The 23,045-nt window shown below is 42.1% G+C and overlaps 1 protein-coding gene across 6 annotated transcripts in view; it reads right to left on the reverse strand.

The window, feature by feature from the left end:
- The window catches only part of cadps2 (Ca++-dependent secretion activator 2), a 289,863-nt gene that overhangs the window by 230,902 nt on the left and 35,916 nt on the right, over nucleotides 1-23,045 (reverse strand). For all 6 annotated transcript variants that reach the window (XM_065956845.1, XM_065956849.1, XM_065956844.1 and 3 more), the window contains exon 2: nucleotides 18,731-18,844. In XM_065956845.1, coding sequence (XP_065812917.1) covers nucleotides 18,731-18,844 — 114 coding nt within the window. The remainder of the gene's footprint in view (nucleotides 1-18,730; nucleotides 18,845-23,045) is intronic.

The following is a 23,045-nucleotide window of genomic DNA, read 5'->3' on the forward strand; positions in this document are numbered from 1 at the left end:
TTCTTCTATTTTTTTTTTTATCTGTTCTTTTTTCTTCTATTTGTAGGAGTCATGTTTGTTCAAGTGTGGAGGCTCAATTTGGTCTGATTGACCAGCGAGTAACCTCGGCTCCAACCTCCCACAGAGGTGCTTTTACTGAGGCCATGTGTCGCTTTGTACAGCCTGTAAGAGATCATCTACCAGCTGATCTGACAGAGTTTATTCTGAAATCCAATTACTTCCTGTACAATAAAAACCTGATGATGTGCAGATTAAAGGAACAAGCGTGGGCTTCTCGGCTGCCTCGGGCAAAGCTGAAGAATCTCTTCACCAGTAGTAGCATTTCTCCTCTCAAATTGCAAATGTCACAGATGAACCGTGAAGAAGAAATGGAGTTATGAAAGTCATCAGTCAGTGAGAGGAACGACAAAGATCACAGAGGAGGGAGCGTCGGAGTCGTAACAAACAGCTGTTCTCCTTGTATCCAGTTGACAGCTCAGACTCGTCAGGAGAACCTGGGAGACTCAGATCAGGTCTGATGGATTGGTTTTCTTTACGCCTGATTGGACAGGTGAAGCAGGAAATCAGAGCACTGAGGAGAGATACTGCTTTGACCCGATGCTCTGGAGGAGACAAACTTCAAGCCCAACTTCAAACCCATTCCAATTCAGTGAAGCGGGAAAAAAACATGCAAAAGGAATCAACAAAGGTACAAAATAAGAAAAATTAAATAGGCAGGAAGATCAAGGAGCATGGAGATGAAGGGAAACAACTCGAGGAGACAGAGCACCAACAGATGTAGCGTCACTAAGGCGTTCAAGTTTGTAGTTTTGAGAAATTTCTCATCAACCTTTGGATGGCGGATGTTTGTTCGACCATATTAGCCATAAAGCACCACAGTCCAAAATTAAAACCTTCAAGGACTTGTCCCTGCCCTTCCCTTTTTATTAGTAAGCGCTGCTTCTATCACCTAGCAACCTTGACAGCTTCAGCGTCACAAAACTTCATCAAAGATAATTAAAGGTTCAAGGCTCTTTTTGTATTTTAACGTTAATTTTCTAGCTTTTCAACTGAGTTCAAAATAATCACTTTCATTCAAAATTGGACTACCAATCTGCAGTGAATCTTGGTATATTTTGGGCCACAAAGGACGTACCGGATGGATTCTCTGTGGCCAAGGACAGGAAGAATGCATTTGTTGGCCCAATCCTGAGAAATTAGACAGTCTTCAGTGGTGCAAAAAACCTTCAAATGCGCCCTAAGAAGGATGCAGTCACTGAACTGAGGTACAGCTATGAGGAAGCAAGATGACGGGAGAAGGCTGTCCATCAGGGTGTGTAGACTCTTGGGAGATTGTCCCCACCTTATGAACAAAGTCCCTGATCAGGCAGTCCCTGATCCACCATTGACATCACAAATCTCTGGATCAACACCACAAAGATATCTTTGGTGTGCTGCACAAAGGCTGTCAGCTGACCAAGGTTCCAGAGGTCAATGTTTCATCATCTTTGCTGAACAATTTTTGGTCGGGAGAGGGCTAACTCTTTGTTTGACTGACTGAAATTACCTAATGGGAAAACAAAAAGTTGTTGGATTTGTTGCTTGTAAACCCTTCATGCATTCTGTTTGCTTTAGGGAATGGGAATTTTCTACAAGCTGGACACTTTATATTTTGATTTTGCTGGGAAATAGCTGTGGTTATAGGACTACATTCCTTTTGCTACATTGTGTTGGCTTGGTGTTCCTCCTTATGCTTGTTAATTTAATGAATTAACAAGGTGTGTTGGGGCGGCAGTAGCTCAGTCTGTAGGGACTTGTGTTTGGAACCGAAGGGTCCCCGGTTCAAGTGCAGGTGCAGACAAAATATGGATGTTGGTATGGTAGCTGGAGCGGTGCCAGTGTCCTTCTCGAATACTGCTGAGCTGCCAAGGCACCAAACCCCCAACCGCTGTGGTGCGCTCCCTGAACAGTGTGTAGCAGCACCACTTTGACATCTTTCCACTAATGCTTGTCCACAGGTCCTGCTTGTGCATGTGTGTGTACCTCTGATATTGGTCTGTTAAAATGGCTGGTTGTTGTGTTCTTGGGGTTGGCATGAACTTAGAATGCCAAACACGGTTTAAACACCAGCTGCAAACAAATGGTCAAACATCTACAAAATGTGTTTGATTGTCTTATTTTGTTATGTAGAATCAACGCCAAGGAGCATCAAAGCTGTTTCTGCAGCGTGAGGACGCCATGAAGAAGACACTTTACGTTGGTCTTACCTCAAATCTGTCCATCAATACAGTAAAATGAAACCGGGATGAATATTTTCTGCCATAGTTCCCAGACCAATGTTGGCAGGAAAACTTCCTGCAGATCCACAATAAGTCAAGAGAAAAGTATGCAGTGACTGAAAGTCTATGTAACGTATTCACAGACATTTCAGAGGAACAATAAAGAACCAGAGTGAAATATTTCAGGCTTCAGCGCACGCACACGCACATACGCACACACACACGCTCTCCCTCTTCTATTAAACATGAGAGCAACAAATGAGTCAACAGAAGAGGCAATAAAAAACTGTGAGCAGAGGTAAATGAAATGCCAGGAATGATTTGCAGCTTCAGTCTGATCCAGATTCCAATTGTGTTTTTTGTTTTTTTAAACAATTGGAGTTTCTGCTGGACGAAAAAACAAACACAAAGCTGAAGAAAGACTCTGGGGACAAAGTGACACCAGGGTTTTTAGATGTGCTTCTTCATCTGCAGAAGGAGGAACATATGTTTGTCTGACAGAAAGCTTTCACAGAAATCTCCAGAAACAATGAGACAACAGAGGGAACTCAATCTTGTTGTGGAGACACCATGACTGACCGGCTGTTTAAGAAAAGTGTTGGTTGTGATTTTAGGCATGAAAACAGTGATTCAGTGTGTTTGGTATCAAAGCTGGTACCATCAAAACTAAACAGAAAAAAACACAATAGACAACAAAATATTCTACATATACTACAAGTGTTTATCAATCGGCTGGTTTTAATGCAAATATATCTAAAAGCTCCTTCTTGAACTTCTGAACTCTGTCTTAGATGGCGTTTGGATCACACAGCAAACACCCCTTGGGCTAAAAAATAAATTTATATTTATATTTTCAAACTGGCAAAAAATATGAAGATGCAAGTACCAAATCTGGCAGAAAAGGTCAAAACCGATAAGCAGTCGACCGTGACCCAAAGTTGGAGTGATAGCAGAAAGTTTCAAGACTTGCATACCTGCACACACCAACACACACACTAAACTCTGTGATTCTTCTGATACAGCATCAATATTTTTATCCAGCAGAAACTAATATGACCTAACGTCAACCCCTATTGTCTCATCTACAATTACTACACCTTTAGGTCTGCTTTACCGCAAGTTGCTATGCTTACTAATCCTGCCATTTCCTGTCTGTGTGTTCATATATTACAGCTCGAGATGCACAACACTGGTGTTTTCTTTTTTTCTTGATTTTTGGTGTCTGTTTTTCAGATGAGTTATATGATTGGATGTGTATAAATTGTTGGGTAGTCAGTGTTCCCCTTACCCAACAGCATAGTGGTTAGTGCATGCGCCACATGTACGGAGGCTGTGATCCTCCAAGCGGTTGGCCCTGGTTTGAATCCGACCTATGGCTCCTTTCCCCTGTCATTTCCCACTTTCTCTCTCCCCGATTTCTGCCACTATCCACTGTCCTGTCTCTAAAACATCGGCCTAAAAATCCCATTTCAACAATATTATGGCACGTCACATGTTTCTCATATCCTCCAGGCTTATTTGCTTAAAAATGTATAGTTATTTTTTGTTTTTTTCATGGATTATTTAACAAAAAATATGTAGTTAACACCAAAGTTTTTCTATAATACGAAAGTTGCAATCCTTTAAAGGTCACATGTTGTGCAAAATCCACTTCACCATGTTTTTCTAACTCTAATATGTGACTCTAGTCTCTCTACAAACCCCCCAATGATGACAAAAGTCCATCCTCTCTGTCTTTTGCCTGCTCCACTTTTCAGAAAATGTGCACTCAAACAGTCTGTTCTGAGCAGGGCTGAAATAGAGGGCTTTATAGACATGACCAAATACAGGATCAGAGTGGATTCAGAACAAGAAACTTCACAGACATGTTTTGGGGAGCTCTGAGACTTCGTTAAACTGGTTGAAGAGGAGGAGAATATGTGACTTTTAACACTTTCTCTATCGCAGGGACAGGGAATACAGACTTTGCACGCTTAAAGTGTTTTTCAATTAAAAAATGACTATAAAACTTAAGTTTGTCTGAATCAAGATATTGAGAGCACTTTCTCCATCAAACCTCCACTTTTACTTTTAGTTATGACTCAGAAACCCTCATACAAAGGAGAAAAAAGCCTGAAAAGATGAAGAAATAGAAAATACTTTAAAAGTATCCGTCTCTTTATGCATTTAAATAATAATAAAGAAAGAAAAGGTATTGATTATTCTCCATGGGGACTGAAAAAGACCAATTTGGACCAAATAGTAGAATAATACGAAGAGTCTCAGCAGCTGTGATTGTTTACCTGTAGTGAAAATCACACTGAGGATAAAAAGACGGCAGCATGAAAGAGAAAAGAGCCAAAGAAACACTGCTTTTCATGTGTTTCTATAGAGAAGAAAAACAAATCCTTCAATAATGTAAAGGTAATATGAGCTTTTATTAAAGCAGATGAAAAGAAAAAAAGCTTGGATTTATGGTCAAGTCTAAATGGATTGGTTTTATATCCATTTATCCAAAGATCTGAAGAATGTAACATCCGACATGTTGCTGCAGGAGTTGAGGGATTGAAGCCAGCCTAGCCTCCATCAAAAGTTAAACCTGTCACATGTCTTTTTTATATGTTGAACCTGACTAAACTTTGGAACGTTCCTTTAATGAGGATGGTTTGGTTTGACACCTGGGGATGTTCCAGTCATGTGTTTTCTGGGACATAATGAGGATCTGTGGTGAGAGGACGGCAGGAAATGTCAGCGGTCTTTCATGCGACGGACTAACGGGCTGTTTAGAGACGCTGTTGAGTCATCATCCCCTCCCGCTGATCAGGGATCATCATAAAAACAGGGAGGAGGCTGAGGAAGGAACAGCAGCTGGAGATCATTTAGGAGGGAACCAGGAGATGTAGGTTCAACATGTTTGTGTTTCTACTGTGACAAACGGGTTCAAACCTTTTCATGGTCATGTGTCAGAGCTGTTGTCAGCTCCATGTGTTCTTTTCGTTTGACAATAGAACCGTTGACATGTGCTATATGTCAGATTTGATGTTTGACGTGTGAATCAAGCTCTGTTTGACACATTCAAACTGTCTCCATTTCTGTTGCAACGCAATCTGAGCACGGAGTGTTTCAAGTCTACTTTAGAAAGAGATGAGAAGATATTTAACTCTTTCTGACCTAACAGCAGCACCTTAGAGGTCGCTGTGCGCATTGGAGACCTTAAAACTAAACAACACATTCAATGCAACAACACACAAGATTAAATTATAATCTGCAAAGACAATCTAAAAGATTGATGTAATGTAGGCCTGGGCGATAAAACGATAACAATAATTTACGCAATATAATTTTTCTCAATATAGATATGACAAATGTTCAATAAAAGTTCAATAAATTAAACCTGTAATTAAACCGCCCAAGAACTGGGGAAAGGGAGGGTGCTAATGCACCTTCAACGATAGTTGCCACCCGACATTAAAGAAAAGAAGAAAAAGACGACGAACAGCCAATCATATCGCAGGGATATGGTTGGGCGGGCTTACAGACGTTTGGAGTGGAATGGAAACTCAGCTGAATGAGGAGCTGAGTGATAGCGACACCTAGGAAAACGGCGAGCCTACCAGGAGAAAAAATCAACATGAAAGGCCGCTCAACTTTGGAGTTTGGAGATATTTTAGATATTTAAAAAAGTAAACAAAAACAAAAAAATAATAATAATAACGTGCTCTGTAAACTGTGCCAAAGACATGTGAGGCTAACACGCTCAACACCACAAACCTTTGAAACAATATCACCCGTTAAAACGCAATAAAGGAAAGAAATGACCAAACATCCCAAACGAGTGTTAGTGGACGCTCAGCAAGCCGCCGGCCAGTATTATATATATTTCTATCGTGATAACATTTTTAGTCATATTCCCCAGGCCTAATATAAAGACCTATATACCCGACCAAAAAAGCCTCTGCATGTTTCTAATAAGCTCCACGAGCAGAAACGTGCTCAAACTAGGATCAATATTGGAGATGCTTTTGAAAAATGGAGAGAGGTTAGAACACAGAAAGGTTTACAGACCGATGCAGAGCTGGATAAACACTGAAGCTTCAGTGTCCATCACATGGCAACCTGTGTGAGCATCGACTCTAGAGAGGAGGGGGCGGGGGGAGACAGCTCTCTATAATGTTTAGAATTTAGACTGCAGTACCCATTTTAAACACTAGGTGTCAGAGTGACATATTGCTCCTTTAACTTCCTAACATCTAAACAACAATCAAACATTTGGGTTCAGACTATCAGAGGAAATGTGATAAATTGATGGCAGATTTGATGCATCACCGCTGCATCGGGAACGTCCTTCAGTAAAACGCTTTCATTGGACAACACTAAAGCCATAAAAAATAAGAAATAAAGCTCAGATGAACATGTATAGAGAAAAAAGCCTGTGTGTTCACTTCAAACGTTTGCACACTCCTCCTCAGCTGAGTGTAAATCTACTTTCATGCTGCATTAGCGAGCTTCCATGTGAAACTTGTATCAAAGCAAACAGAGGCAGACGGATCAGGCCTCCCACTCACACGCTGAGGAAAACTGAGGAATACATGCTTTAAACAGCCCGAGGGCAGAGTGAGGGAGCTCCTGGTGTGTTCGCTGCCTCTCTGTACATGACAGGTGGGATAGTGTGGAAGCTGATTTCAAACGTACAACAAACAAACAAACACTGAGCTGTGCTTGTGTGGTGTTCACATGATGATTAAATACACTGTTTAGTCCGAGCACAGGCAAACGGGATCATAACTAGAAATCCTGCTGACTCCAAAAAGAAGCTTTACAGTTCACAGAGTTCCCAGAGTTCACAAAGTTCACCGATAAAAATATGGTCTTGTTTGTCACCACTTAAAGAGGACATAATATCCCCCTTCTGCACCTTTTCAAACATTCCCCTGTGGTCTAAATGAAACATCTGTGCTGTGCTTTGGTCAAAATATAACATGAATCAAGCACCAGAGGAGGTTTGTGAGCCTGTATAAACCAGTTGTCACTGAATACTCCGTTTTGGTGAGTGTGTCTCTTTAAATGCAATGACCCCCCCCTGAGTTTTCCCGGTAGACATCACACCTTCTGCTTCTTTTCTTAAGGTGGCACATTGACTATTGTTGTTGTTGTGTTTGTCTCTTCTGTCTGTACTGTAGTACCTTTATAGAAGGGCCGACCGATACAATACCGATATATCGCCTGATATCTTTCTTAGATCTATCTTTGACCAGTAGAGACAGATATAGATATACACATTGTGTTGAGCCCTCAAATGAAGTCATCAAACACTTGTGTAAAAGTTACATAATGAAGACAAAGATGGTCACTCAACTGAAGAGCAACTGAGCATGTACGTGCGTCACCACTTGACAAACTGGAGAGTGATGACGCTTGTTGTAATCCATATCACGCCCTCTGCTGGTGAAAGAGAATTCCTAGTGCAATACAATGAAACTCAAATTAAATTCTATTTGACATGTGGATAAATCGAGTAATATGGGCACATATGTCTGACAGAATTAGCAGATACCAATATTTATCAGTGGATATGCTAATATCGGCAGATATTGACCAGATGATAGAAGAAAGTGTTTCAATAGCACCAATCAACAGTTCTTTAAACTGAAAGGATAACCACAACGATGTTATAGTTAATCATTTGAACTCTTAAGAGGTTCAAGTCTCAGGCTGAGTCCAACATTTACGAGTTAGAAAATATGAAACCCAGATAATACCCATCAGACTTGATGATGTTTTAAGCCAATGATCTTGATTTCCCCTGCTGCCCTCCAACATCTAATTTTCCACACAGATTAAACGACTGATAAATGTAAGCGCAAGGAGTGTATGTAGGTCTGAACTGAGAGAAGTTTAATACTCAAACTCAGCAACAGATGAGACGTGAGAAGGGGCTGAGAGAATCTGTGAAATCCTCGGTTAAATAAAGTCAGATCTCTGAGCTGAGGGCACTTACAGTCTGAGCAGCAGCTTCCTGCTGAGCTCCAGAAATGTCACACAACTGCAGCTCCGGACTCCAGCTGCTTTAAAGCACTCAATTACAGGCCGCACACCTGCAGCTCCAGCACCAAAATACGTCCTTCATGAATATAAACTGTCAGTGTATTTCTGTGTCACTGAAGGTGGGACCCACAACACGTGTGATTCTTTTTCTCAGGTGTTAACCACGAGAATAAACACTTTAAAGACGCAAACTCAATGCAATAAGGCTACATGCAATCACAGCAGCACTTTAAAGTAACAGGCTCCAGGGCAACATGTGCAATAGACATCAGGACCCCATTACCATGTGCAATACTCTGGCACTTCACATTAAGGACGATTGTTTCACTTAGACCAAACAAATATCTAAATCCATATCCCAACCTTGAGGAGGAGGGCTGGACATGAAGAGAAATTTGTCTACACACAAAAGTAAAGATAGCATTTACATTTCATCCAAATGTGATCGTCACAATCAAGTTGCTTAAAAAGGAAACAAAGGTCGACCAGGTTTAAAAATCCCCTTGTCAAGTCATAAAGAACAGAAAAAGAGAGCAGCAAGAAACCCCTGTTGTTATTGTTCATGTTGATTGAAGCTTGATTCTGTCACCATGGCAGCAGTAAATTGTCATTTACAACAACGACTGTGAAACTTTTCTCCCAGTGAGCACTATTACTTTAAATCACCTGCTCTGTATCTATGATCTGTCACATTACTCCACACGGCAAAGTGCAAGACGGAGACAATTAAAACCACTTCACCTCTCAGAAGGACGACTGATGGATTAGGATTCACTTTTCCGTTTCTCCCCTAAGCCACACACACACACACACACACACACACACACACACACACACACACACACACACACACACACACACACACACACACACACACACACACACACACACACACACACACACACACACACACACACACACACACACACACACACACACACACACACACACACACACACACACACACACACACACACACACACACACACACACACACACACACACACACACACACACACACACACACACTTGTCTGTTGTAAAGAGATGAACTCTTAAAAACATCCTGAAGTGGTCAAAGCAGGTCGATAATGAAACCGTCTGCAGAAAACAGAGGGGGGGGAAAAAAACCTCATTTCATCACAAGACTGTCGCTGTGGAACAAGAGTTCATTTCTAACAGAACAGCCTTCAGGAGCTGACGTCTGGAAGAACATAAATCAGCTCCTAGCTACCTTCAGGTAGTCCTTTAAAGGAGCAGTAGGTTAATGTACAATTCCGCCACCAGGGGGCTCTAAATCAAAACAATAACAAAAGATGACATCTCCAGAATTTTCTTTCAGAATGAAAACATTTCTATATTATCTTAGAATTTCTAAATATCCTATTGTCTGTACGCTCCTCTTCTTCACCTACTGACGACGAATAAGAGACGCTAGAGAAAAGCAGATAGCGCCCTCTGCTGGTTATATTGCCAAGTGAGAAATTCTGTTTATTTGATGAATTGTTGGTCCAACACAAAAACAAAAACACAACAGTACAGTGTGATACAGACAATCAAGCACAAAATACACACATAAACATAAAGGCTCTCAAACACCCATCAGCCCACGTGTCCCTCCCGCAAAGCCACAGCACCCACACAAAATCATCAGAGGTAGATGCACATAATGACATATGCAATCAAGAAAACAAAAAGATATGATATCAAAGGGGCAAGAATCATGGTTTTGTGAGAAAAGGTAGCAGTGATTTCTTAAAAATGTGTAGTGAATTTATTGTTCTGATGTTTATAGGTAGATTCTTCCAGTCAGAGGAAGCTTTGTAGTTGAATGCTCGTCTGCCGATTTCTTTATTGGTTTTGGGAACAAGAAAAAAGGCTGCTGAGTATGTCTTAAAGAATATGAGGAATTGTGTGGTGTTAAATGTTGTTTTAAGTTAGAGGGAAAGTTGAAGTGGATACATTTGAAAATACATTGGAGCCAATGGTAATGTCTTCTTGCATTCAGGGGTAACCAGTTTAAAGTTTTGTACATGGAGCAGTGATGAGTTCCGTAGGGACACATTAAAACAAATCTGCAGAGGCTATTGTAAATAACATTAAGAGGTTGAAGATGTGTTTCAAATGTATTCTGATAAACAATCTCGCCATAATCCAGTATTGGTAATAACAATTGCATAACAATCCTTTTCCTCATCTGTAAAGTAAAGCAATTTGTAGAGCGATAGAGAATACCTAGGTTGCGACTTAATTTGTTTGTAATGGATTCAATATGTTGTTTAAAAGACAGAGCGGGATCAATCCAGAGATCCATAGGTATTTAAAAGAGGAGACACGTTCAAGGGATGAGCCATCATTAAAAGAGATGGTCAGATCTGGAGTTTCTCCAAGGCCTTGTCTAGTACCAAGCAACACACAACGTGATTTATTTTTGTTTAGTGATAGTTTGTTGGTTGTAAACCAGTTTTGAACAAGGGCAAACTCACTTACTCAAAGTATTGTTACATACGTGTCAGTGAATCCTTTCAGTATTTAAAAAAGATGTAATTTTCTGTCATCATAATCGTGTGATTGCTATCCTTTGCACATTAGAGCTGTCACTTTTTTGAGCTCAACTGTTTTAGACACTCGGGGTTCAAAAACATTTGCAGGTTTGTAGCTACCCCGTGTCTCTCCACCAAAGCGGTGTGCTGCTGTCTGCAGAGAGACTAGTATTCCTCATTTACGTTTGTCTTTCCTGAATCTCACCCCCCGTTGTTTTTGCCCCAACATTACTGTCTTCATTTACTGAGGTCAAGAGTGCAGGAAATGGTCAAGTTACGCTGAGAGCGCCCTCTGCTGGATCAAACTGTAAACTACTTCATGTGCCATGATGCGTGGATAGACTGAATATTTTGTATTTGAACGGCTCATTACAGTTCAAATAACAGTGAACTTTCTCCCCCAGGTTAGAATGAATGTTTGAACTTGGATAAACAATGACAGCCCTATTGCACATTGTTATATTGGAGAATTGGGCTCCTCATGAAACAATCTCCCTCCCACTGGAAAGAAACTTACGAGCTCTGTGTGAAACACGCTGATCGTACTCAGCTGACGCCAAATGAAAGATGTTCAGAAGTCAAACTTCAAGACAAGTCTTCTTGTGCCTCCTCATGCTGTGATGCCAAAGAGCTGAATTATGGACAAGATGCTAATGAGTCAAATAGCAGTAGAGCAGCGATTGTATCCAACACAACAGCTCGTGGGCGTTAATTAACGAGTCTGAATGACAGAGAGGGGGGACATGTGCTTCAGGATGAGACAGAGTTGACAGGATCAGCCAAAAGGACTGCAGAGCGGCCAGTAATAACATCGTATGAGTTCATAGCCCTCTGGTGAGCTTTAGCAGCCACAGCAGTCACCGTCAGTCTAGTCTGTTGGTGTCAAGAAGTCAAACTGTGGACTCAAGTGCTGGACAGATGGACTACATGATACTGTCATCCTTCAGCATTCCTAACGGAGTTAACATAAGCAACGGGGATGTAACGGGTAAGCATATATGACCGACTGAAAACGGCTTCCCAACCCACTTTTGGGTCCTGATCCTCCAGCTGAATGATTTGGTGCTGAATAAATACAATTTGACGAGCTCATCGACACTACATAGCTACTAAGAAAGTTTAGTCCTTGTTTAGACAACTTTTTTAAAGACGAAATATGTAACTCTGACACCTAGTGTTTAAAATGGGTACTGCAGTCCAAATTCATGACATCGAAGAGAGCTCCCCCTGCCCCCTCCTCTCCAGAGTCGATGCTCATGCAGGTTACCATGTTGTGGACACTGAAGCTTCAGTGTTCTAACCTTTCTCCATTTTTAAAAAGCATCTCCAATATTTATCCTAGTTTGAGCACGTTTCTGCTCGTGGAGCTTATTAGAAACATGCAGAGGCTTTTTAGGTCGGGTACAATCACTTCTATCTGAACCAGTTCTCTTGCCCGCTTCCATCGCTGCAACACCTGTTGGTTTGACCTGATAACTGCTCTCATATCTGGCAAACCGAGGGGCGTCCAAAACGGCCGTGTGGTGGTGTCTTAAAACCGCCTACCTTCTCTGGTCCAAACAAATCCAGATCATTCAGGACCAGAATCTAAAGTTAGGAGGAGGACATACTGGCTGCTGCATTGTTGTCAGAGAAGCCAGCACTTCAACATAGCATGTTTCCTTAATGTCTGATCATATAGTAAGGTCACTTTATCATTTCAATCACTGCAGATTTGTTTTTTGATATACTTTATTATTTACTGATTGGACCTTTAAGAACAGCCAAGGGTTATATGGTACTTATCTTGGGAGAACCTAAGGTGGCTTCAAAACATTTTAAAATGTTAAAACCTTTAAGAAATACTTAAATTAAATTTTATTTTTGCAAACTGGTCCTTTACTTCTCGAGCCGCAGCTTTGTTCTATTCTCCTTTGAGTGTCGAGGTCTGTTTGAATACCATGCAGTCAACCCTTTCCATTGTGACAGTGGCTCTGCAGACTAACTGTTCAATGAGGTGGAGAGAGAGCAGCAGTGGGTTCATTGGACTGTACAGCAGCGTGACAAAGACATGGCCGAGCATACAGGAAGTCCTAATGATCAATCAGCAACCAGCATTATTCTGCAGAGAGCTTGTACATACCTGGAAAGAGGGCTGCAGGTCATACAATCAATGACATCTAACAAGTAAGTCTCCTAATGACCTAAACCCCTCCAGTGATATGAATAAAGAATGATTCTATATAGCTTTCTGTGTTTGGATGGTTATCCTGTCAACACTTACAGTTTGTTTGCAGTGTGTTAGTCACAAGGCCTCAGCTGTGGCAGCATGTTAAAAAATGTGTAAACACTCAAACTCTTGTGTTTCCTCTCCCAGAATAAGAAGCACATCCAGCTTTGTGATGAGCTGCTGATGCAGCAGAGAAGCTTAGCAGTCTCTCTGAAAAAAGAAACAAAGAGCATTTCACAACAATGATGTTTTCATGTGACGAGGAAAATCAGTGTGAAAGCTGTGAAATCCCTTTAACTCCCCAGATGTCCCACTTCCTATCGGGTTTCCACTTCAGAGATTCCTCCTCTGCTGATGATTCACCTCCATCATCTACTCCACTCTCTCCCCCTCTCCTCTCTGAGTCTGACACTGATGGTGAATCCCTCTCCTTCCCTTTATGAAACAGTGTGACGTTTGTTGGTACAAAAATAGAGACAATTCTTGCTTTTTATAACTAGAGCCCGACCAACTTATCCACCAGAGGATCAGCAGAGCTTCATTATGTTGCAATAGCGGTTCTGTCACTGGCTGTCACCAGCAGAGGGCGCTATATGGATTACAACAAGCATCATCACTCTCCAGAGTGTTAAGCAGTTACGCATGCTCACTTACTTTCCAGTTGGGCGACCATCTTGTCTTCATTAGAAATCTTTTCCACAAGTGTTTGATAACTTTGAGGGATAAACATAATAAATGTGTATCTATATCTACAGATTGAACATAGATCTAAGAAAGATATCAGTCGATATATCTGTCAGGAGTGTTGGGGGAGTGGGACACAGGGGTTTCTTAAAGTTATCCCGAAAGCATAACCACAAAAATCGCAAACGATAGATTGGAAGATGGGATAAAACAAAGAGAATGTACAGAGCCAAAACAAGCTTCCTAAACTAAATTGCACCAAAAATTTAAAACTAAATTGTCTAAAACGTAATTGTGGGTCACGCCCAAGCAGCAACATCTGGTGTTAAAAAATGAAGCAGAAGGCGTAGTAGCAGAGAGAACTCCCATGATTCCCCACTAGCCTTGACATCGTCTTTTGTTTTTGTAGTATTGATTGAAAGCCCCCTGGTGGCGGAATCTACATATTGTATCTTTAACAGGGTACTTTGTACAGTATGAAAAAAAAATATATATATATATATATATATATATATATATATATATATTTATAGGCATTTTGTCTGTTGCTCTTCCATTAGTCAGTTATCATGGTGTATCATTATCGCTGAATAGCTGTATCATGATCTATCATTATTGTGGGCCGTATATCGTGTATCATATCATGAGGAACGCTGACACACCTCCTCCAGCTGTGTGAGGCTGTGGTGAGTTTGTGCCATGCTGTTTGAAAAGGACAGATTTAGGAGGGGAGGAGAGAGGAGTTTAATCTCATGAACTGTGTGTTATGTTCTAACAGAGTCGAATGTTAAAAGCCTCAATAAATGTCAATGTTGAAAATAGAGAAAGGGATAGTTATACGCACATCACAGAGGAGCAGAGCAATATAAAAACAGCAGAGAAGAAGATTTGTCTGCACACTTCAGCATCAAAAAGTTTGTATTTCATCACAATGTTTTGACCAGAGGTTTTATTCTAGTGAGCGTCTCTGTTTGCCTCCCTGTCTGTTTGTTTGTGAATGAATGTAGGTCTGGGTAAAAACCGAATTGCCCTATGGGATAAACAAAGTTGTCTGAGTCTGAGATAATTAAAATTATCACCGGAAGAAGACCTCTGCTCAGAGTGTTTTAACCTCAGTAAAATGCCAAATGTAAAATCTATTAACTCCCTGCACCTAAATGAGAAAGTTAGCCTGGAGGGAGCGCTGATGGCCTAGCGGGTGGATCACACCCAAGCGACAACCTCCAGTGTTAAAAAATGAAGCCAAAGTGGAAGTGAAAAATCCTCCATTTGTTTGAGGGTCCGCTTGAGGCTGGCTCAAAGAGCCCCAGAAGTCACATTCAAAGAAGTCGTTGTATACAGCAGAAATTAACATGTTTACAGCCTGGAACAAAAAAAACAAACAGGTCTGATTAGTTTTTATACTCAAGGGCACACACTGTCCGGGGGAGGGGGGGGGGGGCACATCTGTTTTGATTTTATGAATGATAAGTGTTATCCATAGTTAGGCGTGTAGTTGACATGATTGACAGGTTCGTCAAGAGGCTTAAAACCCGCCTCAGCTCCAGCTCTCAGCCTGTCGTTAGGTTGACTGAAAGTTAGACTGAGACAGCATTTCCAACATGGCGGCTGCTTGCTGATGAGGCTCCAGAGCCCCCTGCAGGAACAGATGGGTGACGTCACTCAGACTTCATTCATTTATATTTACAATCTATGGTCACGCCCATGTATGGAGACTACAGTCCTCCAAGTAGGCCTGGTTTCAAGTCCGACCTGTGGCTCCTTTCCGGCATGTCAATCCCCACTCTCTCTCCTGGTTCCTTACTCTATCCACTGTCCTACAAAATAAGCATTGAAAAATCTTTAAAAAGCTTTAAAAAAAATTAGGTCTTTCTGGTCGAGCCCAAATCTCAGAACCAGTCGGCTATCCTCTACAGTGATATTCTCTTCTGGGTGCAATGTCCAAATGTTCAGGGTCTTCCTCTTCAGCCAGCGGTTAACATTAAAGGACTTCCTCAAAAAACCAAGAGAGGAGTTGCCATTGAGAGACGATAACCCAAGTATGGATTGTTAGCATGCAGATCTCGGTTTATATGCATCAATAAAAGCTACACCAGTGTTTCCCCTAGGTTTACAGCGTTGGGGGGGTGGGGACAAGCCGACACAAACACTTGAAGGAATCTTGGTGTTCATGTGTTACTTTTAATGACAGCTGTCCTGTTCTATCGGAAAGGTATCCTTAAATGACTTCTTTCCCTGATTTCTGAATCTATCTATCTATCTATCTATCTATCTATCTATCTAATATAATGGTAGGGGAAACACTGTACACTGTCGTTCAACGGCAGCTGGTTGGATCTCAGATTCTATTAGGGATGATGCATGTCACCATTTTTGATCTGCACATGCACACTTTTTTCTGTATGGGGGTAACTATGCCCTCGGAAACACTACTGAACAATACTTTGTATGAATGAATGAATCCCAGAATATTCTCCTAGCTTCCTCGTAAGAACACCATGATTATTTACACCTGTGTTTTAAGCGCACTCACACTCAGTATTCTCCTCGCCAGTCAACACGTCGTCTCCCAGGAATGATTCAGGGATGCAGCACGAAACCTCTTTCTTCATGTGGTACATCTGCCATTTTCACCCATGAATGAAAAAAAAAGCACAAATCCCAGTCGTTGTTATTACCCTGTGTGTGTGTGTGTGTGTGTGTGTGTGTGTGTGTGTGTGTGTGTGTGTGTGTGTGTGTGTGTGTGCGTGTGTGTGTGTGTGTAGTTATGCTCTGACACCATCGGAAGAGGTCATTTGAAACATGAAGTGTTAATGTCAGCTCTCATGAGGATGGACCAATCATCTCACTTTGATCATTCAACCCTTCAGCTACTCAGCAGTGGCAAAAACGCTGCCAGTTTCAGTGACACCCTCTCGTCTCACAATTGCCGGCGATTAAGGAGACGAAGCTGCAAGCGGCTGATAAGATCTCCATCTCGCCCCGGATGATGGGAGCTCCCGTAGAGAGGGGGAACGATGAGGGGCAGATAGCGAGAAAGGCGAAGGCAAAAGGAGCAACACATAAAAGAGGGTTGGAGTGTAAAAATGGAATAAAGAGAGTAAGGAAATTTACTGCAATCTCTGCTTGCAGCTGTCCTCCTCTAACACGGGAGAGAGGGAAGCTTGAGTGGACGTGGGAGGGTTCGTCACAGTATTTCTGGAGGAGTCAGAGGACAGGTTTCCATCCAAACACAGAGCTTATTTTAGGAAACACGGCGAAGAAAAGGAGGGAAACTATTTTGAGAAAATATCAAAGAGAACATTTTAGTCCAGATTGGGACTTGCAGAATGAAGCATTGGCAGCACTGTGCTCCAAAAAGGAAAGAAAACGCCTCAGAGAACAGAAATAAACAAAACAATTGGTGGATCAATTTTTCAATCTTTTTCAGTCTGACGCTGGGCGCTAAACTTAATTACTTCGTGCCATAAGAGCTCAAAAACCACTCTGTCTTAAGAGGTGCGGAGGAGGTCGGCGGCAGGAAACACCAGAAATGATCTGAGGTTGGTTTCAAATCACTGGAGGGACGAAGAGTGTCATAGTAAGAGCTCTTGTGTTGTCTTGGTGCATCTGTTGAGAGGGGTTTCTGGAGGAAAGCGAGGCCTGAACTATGAAGCATGGTTTATGATAACTGGAGAGGTCACTTCCAGTTGAACCCTCAACGGATCAAATTGTCTTTAACGTCCTGTTGGAGTTTATCACAGATGAGTCAAAAAGACTAATCAGGTATCTTGATCCCAGAGCTCAGTGCACAGTTGTGAAATGTTTGGCTTTTCTTGGTGCATACCCTCACCTTTGGTCATGAGCTATGGGTAGTGACCGAGAGAATAAGGGTGTCAGGGCTCAGCCTTAAAGAGAGGGGGAGGAGCTCAGACATTTGAGGGGAGCATAGATATCTTGTATATAGCCTGGTAACACCTCCGAATCCCTGAGGAGGAGCTGGAAAACGTTGCTGGGGAGAGGGAAGTCTGGGTTGACTTGCTGCACCTGTTGCCACCACCACCCGACCTTGGATAAGTGGAAGAAAATTGATGGATGAATGGTGCCTTCTCAGAGATTTGTCTTTTACGATGGGCTGCAAGAAATTATTATTTTCTTGTCCCCCTTCTGTTTGTCGCAGTGTGTTAAAAGCCCAGGAGGTCTTGTCCGGGCAGCAGAGGCCGGGCTCTCAAGTAGGCGGAGATCCCCCATCCTTCAGCGAGGTGATCTGGCACTACTACCACCTGACGTCCCTGAAGCCCAGCCACAACCATTGCACTGTGTCGTCCCCACAACCACCACCGTCCTCATTCATGCACGTCCGGCTCCGACCTGCACCTCAGCGGCAAGGAAGTGCTGACAACAGGAACATTCCATCTTCCCCTCTCCCATGTTTCTTCACAAAGGGTAAGGTATTGTACCTGCTCCTTTGTAAAGCATCTCAAGATGAGAACACTTGTAATGAATTGGTGCTCAATATTTATCCAAATAATTGTGAGCAGCCCTACTAGATGGGTAGTGTGGATTTCTAATGAATTGTATTTACACCTTTCTACACTGTGATAAAAATACACAGTTGAGTCCCCTTTGAACAAAATGTGGCAGCCTGGCTTCCATTGAAACCAAATGTTTCCAACTCCCTTGAAATGACATTAAATGAAGGTGATTCTCATTCCATTCCCCGTGTCGTTAAAAAGGTATACTATAAAGACAAGTTCAATCCAACACGAACTCCAGCCCCCTTCCCCAATAACAACATAATCAGCTCTCTCACATCAATACTCAGCGCAGCCGATATCAATCATCATCATCATCATCACCATCATTGAGGTGGTAGGTGTTCATAAAGAGCTGGGTCTTTAGCTTTTTCTTAAAGGTGCAAAGGGACTCTGCAGGTCGTTTATTGTTTCTTACACTCGTAAAGTCAGACAGGTTGAAACAAAATATGTTTCTGCTTTCTGAGAAAGGAATAAAGAAGACATTAAACTGTCTTGCCTCATAGTAGCTCCTCACAGCGTTGCAGAAAGCTTCATCCGCCACGATCTGAGTTTCCCCGCTGAGGAAGGCCAGAAAACGATCTTTCACCGCCTGAAGCTGCTGCTTGTTCACCTGAGAGCGAGAGAGAGAGAGAGAGAGAGAGAGGGAGAAGAGATGATGGAGGAGGACAATGAAGCGAAGTAGAGGGAGTGAGAGAAATGAGGATGAAGGCAGAGGAGGGGGTAATAAATTAGAGACAGAAGGGGAGGAAGAGCAGAAGATGATAGGAGGGCGAGATGGATGAGAAACAGAACAAAAGCACAAGATTAGACTCATTGTTAAAGTGTGACACCGTCATCGTTACAGAGACGAGAGGAGCCACATTAGCCAACAAATGTCTTTCATTAGGAAGTCCCCAAAAACAACAGAAGAAGAAGATCAGACATGTTTGGAGACTGACGGAGATGCTTAAGAAAATTTTACAAATCACCATTTTTTGTTTCATACTAAACCTTTGCAAAGTCATGAGATATACATGTCACTTTCAAACACACTTTTATACTCGGAGAGCAGAGGCGGCACAACTGTTCAACGGTAATAATCTCACATTCACACACTGACGGCTCTGCCTTCGAGAGCAACATGATGTTCTTGGGTGTCTGGCCAAAGGACACTTTGACCCATCGCTAGGAAGTACAAAAAGGTACTTCTGACTTTGCTTATGATTCTACAATTCATTTATCAAATACTTTCATCCAAAGCGACAAACATCAGAGAGTAAGTGTACAACACAAGCAAGGATCTAGAGAGGAGGAAACAATGTCAAGAAGAGCAAACTAACAGCTTTAAGTCTGATGAGACACACAGGTGCTGACAGGAAGTGACCAGAGGTGCTGACAGGAAGTGATCAGAGGCAGTGCACAACATCAACAGCTGTTCTTGAGAGTTCTAATCAGAAGAGGTCAAAATGCTCCAGCAACACTTGTAGTAAGAAGATCAACTTTATTAACAATTTAGACCGACACATTTCAGCTCATGGGCTTCATCAGGGTCATCCATGAGAGTTCTAATCAGCATCACAACCATCTTTAATATCAACATCATCATGAAGGTCGTAGGTGTTCATAAAGAGCTGGGTCTTTAGCTTTTTCTTAAAGGTGCAAAGGGACTCTGCAGATCAAATGGAGTTTGGTAGTGCGTTCTACCACCAGGGGGCGACAGAGGAGAAGAGCCTAGTTAGCGTCTTAGGGCCCTGTTGTGAAGGTTGGATCAGACGCCTTTCATAGACCTGGATGAGAGAGTTTTTGGTAAGGAGGAGCTGTTTTTGTGGCTGTTTTGTAAGCGAGCAGCAGAGTCTTAAATTTGATGCAAGCAGTAACTGGGAGCCAGTGGAGGGAGATGAACAGCTGAGTGACAGGCGCTGTTTTAGGGAGGATGAAGACCAGACACGCTGCTGCGTTTTGGATCATCTGCAGGGGTTTGATAGTGCTCCAGTGAGGAGTTACAACAGTCAATGTGTTTATCATCAACATGACAGCACAACAAATAAACTATAAACAGACAGAAAAAGATTTACAGAAATAACAAAATGTTCAGCAGAATCTAAACATGGTATTCAAGAATGTTCCTTACATGTGGGTGGATGGGAGCAGCTCGACAACTGGGATGAACAAAATCAGTGACATCCATGAACACAAGAGCTCAAAAAGAAATGGCTCCAATGAGTCTGACTTCACTATTTCAAGGCGAAAACAAAGAGAGACGATTATAAAGCTGAGAAGGTAGGAGGGACACTTCTAAACTGGAAATGTTTGTGTTAATAGACCTGCTCATAAAACATGCCATACTTATTTTAATGTGCCGTGTATGCAGCTGACATTCACTGCAATTTGAGTCTGTTTTATAAAAGTGATAGAATTTCAATATTTCAAGTCGGTCAGATCAGTGTTCTTCAAAGTGGGGGTCCTGAACACATGGGATTGTAGAGACTTGGAAGGAAAAGGGGAAAACAAAAATACAACTCTACTATGGTATGATTGTATGAATCACTGCATGTTGAAATCTATGTGTTCTTTTCTATTCAATTATTTCTAGCCAAATAGAATCGCACAGCCTCTATGAGTGACCCCTGATATGTCAGACAGTCACCTCCTCTTAAAGGTCACATATTTTACTCATTTTCAACACGTTAAGAGCTCCTCAAAACATGTCTGTGAAGTTTCTTGTTCTAAATTCACTCTGATCCTGTATTTGATCATGCCTATAAACCCCTCTATTTCAGCCCTGCTCAGAACAGGCTGTTTCTGTGAATGTACCTTTAAATGTAAATGAGCTGTGACTGACCACGCCCCCTCTCTGGAATGTGCTTGGGTGTACTCTGGTTTTCTTGCTCAATGTCCTATTGTTTACAGTGAGAAGGCAGACTCAGAGGGCAGAACAAACACCTAGCTGTGGGAGTGTCTCCCACCTGGGGGAGGGGTTACTGCCCTTTGTGATGTCATGAAGGGAAAAATGGCCCAAACGGCCTGTTTGAGCACACAATTTTCTGAAAAGTGGAGCAGGGAAAAGACAGAGAGGATGGACTTTTCTCATCGTTGTTGGGCTTGTAGACAGACTAGGGACACATCATAATGGTCGTATTCAAACCTGGGCCACCTGCTTGGAGGCCTACAGTCTACAGTACATGGGGCATGCACACTAACCACTAGCCTACAGACGCCCCTGTTGTTGTGTTTTACCCCTACTGTAAAGCACACTGAGCTTACCTGCACTGGAATGCACTCTATAAATTACTAATGCCTTTAAACCATTTTTTTAACTACCGTAAAATCTGGTGTATAAGACACACTTTTAATACCTATTTTTTCGTCTTAAAAGTTGGCTGCATCTTATACACCGGTGCGACCAGTACAAAATACTGAAAACACGCGCCTTTATTACAGCGAGTGCAGCAGCCACTAACTGCAACCTGATGCAAAACCTTACAGTCTATATTAAAAACCCATCCCCATTCATTGTGTATTGAAAGCTGAGTGCACGCTGTGCTGGGAAAGACGGCGACACAGACCAGGCTGGCTGCGCGACTTTTTCCACATCTTTTCTTCCTCACGAGGTCATAATCATGCATTTACAGAAACAGTGGTATATTGTTCCGTAAATAAACCTTTTGAAGTGTTCTTTTGATTGAAAGAGTCCTCTATTAAAGTTGAAGAGTGACAAGCGGAGTCGGGCAGCTCGACTCGCAAGCTAGGAGACTGTGCCTCACAACTTTCCCTGCAGCACGCTCAGAGCTCAACTACTGTACTGTAGCTAGTAGGAGAGCAAACTTCCGAACGTGAAAACAGAGGGAACTAAAAGAGCGACACAGCTGCACAGAAACTGCACCTTGTAGACATCGCTGAACACAATGTAAATGAAAATTGTCACGCAGGAAAACAGCTTAAACTTTTTTTCTCTCTAAGAGACCTTCAAAACAGGGTGCGTCTTAAATACCGGTGCGATTTATACCGGATTTTACGGTACTTTTCCAATGTGAAGATTACCTTATTTTTGGACTGTTTGCTGAAACAAGACCTTCGATACGCCTCTATATTTAGAAATTTCTTTTCTTTTTTTTTTCTTTTTTACGTCATCTGAAATCAATCATATGAAAATGAAATGATCAAATATTTCTTTTAGAAGCACTTTTGTCCATCTATCAGTCAGTATGTTCAAGTACCCAGTTTGAAATGCATATTTTCGAACAATACCAACACTTTCTCAGCTGAGCCGAGCATTCAGACGAGAAAAAGAGAAATCATTCCCATAAATGTCAGCGGTCCTGGTGATTTCTGCTCAGTGAACCACAGCTGACATATTGTATTGTATTATAATTTTAAGTTTTCATGAGTCGCCAGAAGCTGCATATGTATGAGGCGTCAGAAGGACAGCGGCGTCGGGGGGGGAAATGAAACCATTATTCTTCCGCTTGTTGCAACACAGCCAGCGGAAAAAAAAAAGGAGAGTCAAAGTGCCAATTTCCAGCATCACAAAGTGAGCTGGGACTTATCTCCTGCTGGCAGCTTTTTGTGTGGGCTCCTCTCGCCTTTTCTGGGTCTAAAAGCAGCCTTCAACCACAGGGAGGAGGAGGAGCGGGAGAGGGGGAAACGTATGAAAAGCAGCAGGTTGTAACCGTTCACAATGACTCACCCACCACATAAGAGGGTGAATATGTGAATCACAGTTTATTACGACTAACTAAATCCAGCCAAATGCGAGGGATGGAGGGAAATCTGGAACAAGTACAACAACAGGAACACTGCAAACCCCAACTTTTAGATTTTTATATTCATCT

The sequence above is a fragment of the Labrus bergylta genome, chromosome 7 (genome assembly GCF_963930695.1).
Source record: "Labrus bergylta chromosome 7, fLabBer1.1, whole genome shotgun sequence".
Lineage (NCBI taxonomy): Eukaryota > Metazoa > Chordata > Actinopteri > Labriformes > Labridae > Labrus > Labrus bergylta.